We start from the raw sequence: 9,891 nt of genomic DNA, 5'->3' as shown, positions 1-9,891 counted from the left end.
CAACAGGCACGAAGCGCGTTAGGTTTTTATGTCCTAATAATTTTTTTCTAATTTTTTACACATTATTGTTTCTTCATTACTGGAGGACCTCACATCTTTTTTGGATTTAGTGTTTTGAACTCGGGACTGGGGTGAACTGTGAGTAATTCCTCTGCAAGTACTTTCAAACAAATATTTTTGTATTTTTTTGATTGATTTATCATTTTTTGAGTGGTACTGTCTATTTTCTGTTATGTGGCATCAGCACAAAACCCTACTGCTACTATTTATCATCTTAAAATTCACCTTCCATGTTTACAAAAAATATGGAGGTGTTTCAATCGTGGGCTTCAATATCGCTGGACAGATTAATACATGTGTGTACAATAAAAAGCATATGTTCGTCCTGTTTATAAAAAAAAATACATTTAAACATCTACTAAGCCTCTTCTATACAACACCTTAGCAAAAAAACACCGTTTTATCTCTCTCTCATCCTATTAGAACTACCTTGTGCTTGTCAGACTGGTCTCTCTGTCCTGATTACCACAGACACAATCTTGTTAACAGATGCCAGTCGTATAATTCCTTAATGACCCTGTTAGGAGCTTGTTTGACACCTGTCTCCTCCACACCCATTTCACTATCGCCATTTCATCTATCACTGTTCTTATCACTTTCCCTGGGTGCCACTTTGTTTTATTGTTTTATTTTTCATACTTGAACTACTGGTGAATGGCACCTTCTGTGGGAGAACACTCATGTACTAAAAATGGTACTGAAGTAGTTTCCCGAACAATAAAAAAGTTAAAAGGATATTGCACATGGATCATAATACATACTGAATTTCTATGTATATTTTGGACAGAACCTGAATACTCTTACTCTTTCCCCTCTCTCCCCTATGTTCTTTTCTCCTTTCCCCTCTGACCCCCTCTCCCATTCACCCCAAACTAAACACCCTCTCTTCAATGTATCATGCAACAGCAGTTACACAGCATTTGTATCATTACAGGTAGCTCAGTAAGTGCTTGACAGCTGTGCGGACTGACGGCTACCTGTTAGGGCAGGACTACACGGCTGATTCCGACGCGATCCGACGCGCTGCGCAAAATCGCAGACGACGCGTCGGATGCGACGGAAACAAGGTAAGTAATGGCAGTGTCAGATCGTGTCTCATTGTTGATGCGACACAACTGTCGGATACAGACGAAGCGTGCAGCGCCTGCATCTGACAGTCGCGTTGCATCAACAATGTGACACGATGCGACAATTGAATTACTTACCTTATTTCTGTCGCATCCAACGTCACGCCTGCGATTTTGCGCAGAGTGGCGGAATCGCCCATGTAGTCCTGCCCTTATGATAACGACCTACTGATACATTTCTGTGGTAATTATTTATCAAAGTTATTTCATTGTTAAACGTATTATGTTTCAATATAAATGTTAAATTAAAAAAAAGTTAAAAGCAGAGGTACAGGTATGGGACCTGTAATCCAGAATGCTCGGCACCTAGGGTTTTCTTAATAATGGATCGTTCCATAATTTGGATATTCATTTATTGTTAACTAGAAAATCATGTAAACATTAAAGGGGTGGTTCACCTTCAAATAACTAGTTGTTTTCAGATAGCTCACCAGAAATAGGGATGCACCGAATCCAGGATTCGGTTCGGTATTCGGCAATTTTCAGCAGGATTCGGCTGAATCCTTGTGCCTTGCCGAACCGAATCCTTAAAATCATGTGACTTTTAGTCAAAAAACAAGGAAGTAAAACATTTTTTTACCCGTGCACCTTGTGCTCTCTTTTCCCCATCCATCGCTGATTTGCATACGCAAATTAGGGTTCGTATTCGGTATTCACAAAGGATTCGGGGGTTCGGCCGAATCCAAAAAAGTGGATTCGGTGCATCCCTAACCAGAAATAACTTTTTCTAATGACGTTTTTCTAATATTGAAGAGTAAAGTGTCACCTTCTGAGCTCTGGGAGGGGGGGTCGCGACCCTGTAAACTGTTCTAAACGGATACATTTAGTTGATACATTTCTTATCTTTGTCCCTGCTGAGCAGAATCTGTGGGTTTGCTGTTATAGTGGATACAATAGTTGCTAATACTCCAGAGATGCTGCTGAGAAATGTATCAGCTAAATGTTGCAAAATTGTAACCGTTCAGAATCTGCACCTGAATTACTGAGCTGCCAGACTCAAACACCAGAGACACAAACATTCAATTTTAAACTTAGATTTTGGAAAAACAGTAAAAAATAAATAATGGAAAGTAATGAAAAAGTGGGGAATAATCTAAAAACAACTGAACTGAAAAAAGTGTTTGGAAGGTGAACAACCCCTTTAAATAAACCAAATAGACTGGGTTTGCTTCCAATAAGGATTAATTATATCTTAGTTGGGATCAAGTACCTGTTAATGTTTTATTATTACAGAGAAAAAGGAAATCATTTTTAGAAATTTGGATTATTTGGATTAAATGGAATCAATGTGACACTTGCCTTTCTGTAATTCAGAGCTTTCTGGATAATGGGTTTCCAGAGAACGGATCCCATACTTGTACTATGTATGTCCCAATGTGACCCTATCAGCTGTATCTAACTCATGCAACTGTACATCTGAAATAACATACCAGCTAGGGGTTGGGCTTTAGGCATGCAGGGTAGGCTCACAGCAACATGGATGTCGTTGCAAATGCCTAGAACACTGCTGTCCTTGTGGTGGAGAGCTGATAATGGAAGCCAGTGTTAGCCACTCCCTGTTTTTAAACCACACCCACTTTAAACCACACCCAAGTTACCACAAGACCATGCCCACATTAATGGTGGTAGCACACCAAAAAAAACAAATGGTTGGTGATCACTGCAGTGATATCTCTTATCACTCATATGTGAAAAAAGTCGTCATATTAAGACATACCCTTAAATCCATATGCCTCATCCTCTCCTGTGGATAACACAGCGCCCCCCTCCCCAGCACATGATAAAACACCTTAGGGGCCCTAACAACAATTTTCAAATGCAAACCTACCAGGCTTTGTGCCATACTCTGCCTGTGGAACATAACACGGGGAGCATAGGGCAGGCAGAGTATGGCGCACAGGGAGCATAGGACAGGCAGAGTGCCCCTCCAGCACTTTGTATGAGTGTGAACAGGTGAACAATGTGGGCAGTTTCAGTCTGGGTCTCAGGTGTGAACAGTACAGGCCTTTAGGTTAGGGTGTGAACAATAGAGGTGTTACAGGTGTGAACAATGCAGGGGGGGTTACATGTGTGAACAATGCAGGATTTTATAGTCTAAATTTAAGGTGTAAACCAGTTAATCTCTGTAGTAATACCTTTTAAATCTTAAACATGGTAAGCAGACACAGCAGGCAGACTTCCATGTGGGGGACCACACAGGGGGTGAGGGTTTGCGGGCCGCCAGTTGGACAGCACTTCCTTAGACGGCTCACTGTGATAGGCTGAATGACTGCATTGCACTATTGCTAGTCTAGTTTGTAGCACCTCTTTAATGTGAAAGGGAATTTCTTTCAGCCAGTTACAACTGAAGTAATAATTGCATTGGACTGTGTATGGGGCCCACTGATGGGCTTCCCCAACCGATATCTGGGCGTAAATCAGGCTTATAACAACTCGGGGGGGGTCTAATCAGCAGGGGCAAAGATAAGAAATGTATCAACTAAATGTATCAATTTAGAACAGTTTAGATAATTGGCGACTCCCCCTCCCAGACCTGCTTTATAAGGTGAAAAATTGGACTTACACTTCAATATTTTTACTTATCCCTTGGTGCAAATTCAGGGATCGGAGTTCACAGTAGCCATCTTCCGGGTCTTCTGTTATCTGAGAATGAGACCAGCAGAGTGGAGCATGCACGGTTGGAGCAAATTCCCTGGAGCAAATTCCCGGTTTGCGATAACTGTGCATGCGCCGAAATGGACGGAAATTGCTGAAGCACCGGAAGAAGACACAAAGACCTGGAAGATGGCTGCCGTGAACTGCGATCCCTGAATCTGCACTGAGGGTAAGTAAAAGGTTAGGAGCATTTGTCCAGGGTAGCAGCTAGGCTGGGGGTGAGGAGGGGGGGTCTATGTAGGGTAGGGTTTTTTTTAATAAGGGGGTTGTTTCTCCTTCAAGGACCAATATTAGCTGCTGGCCAGTGCCTTCCAAAGCAAGTTACAGTTAAACCTTGATTTTACATTTACCAGGGGACCTGCAAAAATGAAGGTAACATCAGGAAATATAAAACGGGGGTACATAAAATAGGGTGTTTTCTGTAAAGCTACAGTATAAGCTACAAAAAGCTTGAAATGTGAGAAATCAGGTTATTAAGGCAAATAGGGCAAAATTATGTTATAATAGCTGGAAACATTCTTAAAATGCTCCTAAAATGCATTAGATTAGAACATGAAGTGACTGTATAAATTGCTCTGGATGAGGCAAACTGGCATCCTGCCTGATCAATTTTAGCCAGATATCCACTGGGAAAGAACTGCACTGACTCACTCAATGGTCTTATCATTAGCACAGGGTTTAAATATGAGATCAGCACAACATGGCCCAGCAAGCTGGTATCCAAACTCTTGTTTGGCTACCTCATTAAACGAGCAGATTTTCTGGTTTATGGCCAACTTAAAGACATGTGGTTTAAATTCACCTGGACTGCTTGCCTGGGCAAACAAGAAATACAATTGAATGTGCTACCACTTGCACTATTGTAACAAACGGCAGCAGTGGTGTAATACTGGGAGTGGTATGCAATCACATTCTCACAAAACACCAGTGATTTACATAGTATTAAGGGAATGGCACAGAGTTTCTTCTTTACTGGGCCTATACTCGCACCTTGAGATTTATAATCAGGGTGTGGAGACACAGGTTTTCTCTGTGCCAGCAGTTGTGCACCCCACTGCAAATACACCGTGAACATATAATACCAAACACCCCCAAACCAATGAAATGTACAGGCTTCCCGTTAGAATAGTTTTACACCCACACAGTGTAATACTGTAACCAAGGGCTTGGAGTCCAAAGATCAGAAGGCTACATTGCAGCTGAGTAGATTGTCCATGCCCGAACAGCTTCATTTGCTCCTCTTCCTTAAAAGCACAGAGCCTGCAGAACTTTTACCCAAATACAGGGAGTCCTCAAATTACATACATCTGACCTACATATAACTCACACCAAATAGAGGCTATTACAGTAATGTACTGTGGTTTGCTTGGCCTTTATTAGCATTTAGCTTTAATAAACCACCTGTTTCAATCCCCTCTGACATGTGTTGTCTACTGCAGAGTACAGAAAAGTAAAAATACATATGCACAGAAAGGAAAAAAGAAATACTATGTTAAGACAAACATCTGTCTTGTTGCATTTAATAAGTAAATGTATATAACTTATATACAAATTTAACTTTAAGGAGAAACAAACCCCTTATTAAAAAAACTCTACCCCACATAGACCCCCTCCCTCCTCACCCCCATCCTAGCTGCTACCCTGGGCAAATGCCCCTAACTTTTTACTTACCCCTCGGTGCAGATTCAGGGATCGGAGTTCAAGGCAGCCATCTTCGTGTGTCTCCTTCTGGTGCTTCGGCAATTTCTGTCCGTTTTGGCGCATGTGCAGTTGCTGCAAACCGGGAAATTGCTCCAACTGCCCTTTTCTTCTGACACTTTCCAGCTTTCAAATGGGCGTTGCTGACCCCATTTAGATAGCAAATGCTCTGTAAGTGCTCTTACTGATGAGCGTTTTTACCTGAGCTCCCCTGCGTTCCGTTCAGGGGATCGTAGGGATAGACGCATTACATTTTTTCCAATGGGGCTGTACTCACACAGGCGCGTGTAGGCGCCAAACGCAGGAAATAAGCAGCATGTTGCGTCTCAACCTGCGTTCGGCGCCTACACGCGCCTGTGTGAGTACAGCCCCATTGGAAAAAATGTAATGCGTCTATCCCTACGCTCCCCTGCGGCTGAACGCAGAAAAACGGAACACAGGGGAGAGCAGGTAAAAACGCTCGTCTGTAAGAGCCCTAAGGCTACAAATGTATTGTTATTGCTAATTTTTATTTCTCATCTTTCTAGTAAGGTCCTTTCCTCAGGATCGAACTGGGGTGCCCGGGGCCCCCGGTCCTCTGACACGGGGTTCCCCCGCAGAGCCCCCTCCTCAATTCCACCCCCTAGATACCGGCACAGCTTTCCAAGAGGCTTTTTTCTGTTTATAATTATGAAATGTAACATTTCCCTTCCCTTTGCTGTGCTTAATCCCTAATCCCAGGGTCCGAATTCCATCTCACCCTGCGGGGTCCCTGGCACAGCTTTTAGCAGCAGGAGGAGAAAGGCACGTAGGCTGCATCTGTGGCGCAACAGAGTCATACCCAGCGCCGGCTAGCGCCTACTGCATTTTACACCATCCTTGCGCTAAACGAAATGTATAATTGCACCTACAAACACCAGTGCTGCTTCTGCGTTTTACATAATGGGCAATACTGATATCCGTTCTTCGGCTTCCATATGCCATTATAAGCACTCAAACGCGCCAAACTGTAGGAGGGGTGATCTCTGCTATGCTCTGTCTCACAGAGTTGCGGAAAGAAGATTAGCAAAGGGAATAGGACTGGGCCAGCAGGGCCCACCGGGTTTTTTCCCGGTACCCCGCCAGCCCAGTCTAACCCTGCCTTTCCTATTCATATTCCAGTCTCTTATTCGAATCAATGCATGGTTGCTAGGGTAATTTGGACCCTAGCAACTAGCAATTGCAAACTGAAGAGCTGCTCAATAATAATAATAATACATAATTCAAAAACCTTAGATAATAAAAAATGAAAACCAGTTACAAATTGTCTCAGAATATCACTCCCTACATCAAAAGTTAACTCAAAGGTAACCTACCCCTTTAAGAACAAACCTATAGACCCTATCTTCTACTTAACCCGGGGACTACTTGTATGTATATGTAGAAATTAATCTAGTTTCAGTATGTTAGAGTTACAATTGTACACATTAAATTCTATTTGCTGGGTGTAGGGAGTTTCTTTGGGTATCTGCTCTATATGAACATGCACTTTGACATAACTTGCCCCTTCCCCCCTGTTTTTATTCGAATAATTCGCCCTGCAAGTTAGTACCTCAAGAACTTTCAAATTAAACAGTTAAAGAGAGACTGGGCTGTGTGTAATCGCTCAGGGCAAGAAAAACAAAGTTCTGTCAGGCCTGTATCACATGACCATTGTTGGTGCATCTCAGGGTTGCCAGGTTGGCTGTTTTCCAGCCAAATTGGGCTATTATTTTAAAGTCCAGGTTTTGAAAGTACAAAATAGCTAAGGTATGGATTTTGGCTACTTTTTGGGTACGTTTTATCTTGCCCTAATGTGCCAAGCCTGTGTCTCCCACTGCATGTTGGGTAGTGTAGTTTTTGTTTAACAAATTGCCAACTGCCAAGTTTAATATAAGACTACAATACCCAGCATGCACAGGGACTGACCTGTGTAGAAGTCAGGAGTTACCAGATTTTGGGCTCTATACCCCAGTTTTCCACCACTCTTAAGCATTCTCGCATTTTCCAGTGACTTTCCTCAATTTCAGACAATTTTTTGACAAAAATCTGCTGGCCAACAAAATATCTACAGGTTGACTTATTATACAGGTATAGGATCCCTTATCCGGAAACCCAATATCCAGAAAGCTCAGAATTATAGACTCCATTTTATCCAAATAACCCACATTTTTAAAAATGATTTTCTTTTTCTCTGTAATAATAAAACCGTAGCTTGTACTTGATCCCAACTAAGATATAATTAACCCTTATTGGAGGCAAAACCAGCCTATTGGGTTTATTTAATGTTTAGGGCTCTTACAGACGAGAGTTTGAAGCTGCGCTCCCCCTGCATTCCGTTTTTATGTGTTCAGCCGCAGGGGAGCGCAGGAGTAGACGCATTCAGTTTTTTTCAACGGGGCTGTACTCACACAGGCGTATGTAGGCGCCGAACGCAGGTTGAGACACAACATGCTGCATTTTTCCTGCGTTCAGCGCCTACATGCGCCTGTGCGGGTACAGTCCCATTGAAAAAAACGAAATGCGTCTACTCCTGCTCTCCGCTGCGGTGGAACGCAGGGGAGCACAGCTTCAAATGCTCGTCTGTAAGAGCCCTTAAATGAATTTCTAGTAGACATAAGGCATGAAGACTCAAATTACAGAAAGATCCGTTATCCGGAAAACCCCAGGTCCCGAGCATTCTGAATACCTGTATCAATATTTATTGAAATTGTATATGTATTAGTGCCTTATGGGGCCCCTATACCTCCCGGGCCCCCCTCTGTAGTTACGCCCATGGTGACGGGCGAATCTGTACAGTGAAAATTTTAAAAAGGTGTATTTTAACATAAATTAATTTATTTATTTTTTCACTGCACAAATCGTGCTATTTTTGGGCTACTTTTGAAGTGTCTCTTGGCTAGTTTTGGGCTGGTTTTTTGTAGCTGACTTTGGTTTGTTTTGAAAATCAGACCTGGCAACCCCTGGTGGGTGCCTGTATAAATGTTCCTACTGTTCCAAACACCCTGAAGTGGGAGGGACAGGGTGATGCCAGGGCTTTGTACTTGGTGTTCCAGCCAACCAGTAGCTTAACTGTAAAGTCTGAAGGCCACTCGTCTGTATACAGAGGAAATGCATCCAACACAAATAGTTCTACGGCCCTCCCTCCACCCCCGTTCCCTCAGACTCTCCCGCAGCTCCTTCGCCTCCCTTGTCTTTCAAAAATGAAGTCTCAGTTCCCTTTCTGTCTCTCCTCGCCCTGTGCCTGCCCTCCCTCCTCTCATGCCCCGCTCTCTCTCTTTCTCTCTATCTCTGTCAGTCTTTTTAATGGGGAAGTGAGACGCGCTTCCTGAGGGAGGGACTGTCGCTGCCCTGAGACTGAGACTGTCTCTTCTGTCAGACAGTGGGGATAGAGAGTGCAGCGGAGACTACACAATCCTGAAGAGACTAGAGCGGGGCAGGTAGAAAGTGAAAGAAGTTCTAGGAGTGTGTAGGGAGCTCCAGGAGGGGAGTATATTAATGTAGGTCCAACAACTATCTCTTCCTCTGTTGTGAATTCAGTACATCTCATAGGGTAGAGGGCGACAAATCGGTAGCACCCTCTGTGCGACAAGAAGATGGAGGAGACACAACCTTCAGGTAAGACTTAGGGGTGCAGAGACATGTCCAGTGTACAAAGTGTTTATATGTGCAGAATAATAGACATAATATGGAAGCAGGAGACAAGAGTGTGCTGCAGTGCTGGTGATAAATCAGCATTTGCACATGGAAAGGGGGTGAGAGTTGTGAGGGAATGGTGTGTGCATGTTCAGGAATGGGAGAGATGGATCTGTGCACCTTCAGGAATGGAGGTTGAGGATTTCTGTGCACACAGAGGTGGGACTTGTGAAGGAGGCTGAGACATATACTGTATATCAGTGATGTGTAGGTTGGCCATCAGTTGAGCAGGATGTGATTGAGATTTGACAAAATTGTGGGTGAGGGTTGGGTGCTGGTCAGTCAGGGGAAGTACACTCCTCCGCTGCTCCCATGGTTTCCCCGTCTTTAATTCAGAGGCGCACACAGAAGTAGCGTACAGAGAGAAACGACGCGGGTACGAGTGGGGCGTGGGTCCTACAATGGTAACATTGTGTGGGTTAAGGTTTTATGGGGTAGGGTCAGACGCTGGTTGAGTTTTTCCTGACCCACACATCACTAATGTACATATAATACACAAAAGCCATGAATATCTTTTAAATCATATCCTTATAAACGATGAGTACTAGGGATGCACTGAATCCACTATTGTGGATTCGGCGAATCTTTGAATCCTTCTTCAAAGATTCAGCTGAATCCCGAACCGTATGCAAATTTGGGGTGGGGAAGGAAAAAAATT

The 9,891-nt window shown here is 43.4% G+C and overlaps 1 protein-coding gene across 2 annotated transcripts in view; it reads left to right on the top strand.

Annotated features, from left to right (window-relative positions):
* Positions 1-8,696: 8,696 nt before the first annotated feature.
* eml3.L (echinoderm microtubule associated protein like 3 L homeolog) overlaps positions 8,697-9,891 on the top strand; it is a 51,798-nt gene continuing 50,603 nt past the window's right edge. Inside the window, exon 1 of one of the 2 annotated variants that reach the window (XR_001935243.2) lies at positions 8,697-9,155. Coding sequence is in view for 1 of the 2 variants with exons in the window: in XM_018257655.2 (XP_018113144.1) it covers positions 9,134-9,155 (22 nt within the window). In the remaining variant the exon portion in view is untranslated. The remainder of the gene's footprint in view (positions 9,156-9,891) is intronic. The other variant, XM_018257655.2, reaches the window with a different exon arrangement.

The sequence above is a fragment of the Xenopus laevis genome, chromosome 4L (assembly GCF_017654675.1).
Source record: "Xenopus laevis strain J_2021 chromosome 4L, Xenopus_laevis_v10.1, whole genome shotgun sequence".
Lineage (NCBI taxonomy): Eukaryota > Metazoa > Chordata > Amphibia > Anura > Pipidae > Xenopus > Xenopus laevis.
The sequence above is the reverse complement of the archived record's forward strand: the minus strand, read 5'-3'. Positions and strand labels throughout refer to the sequence as shown.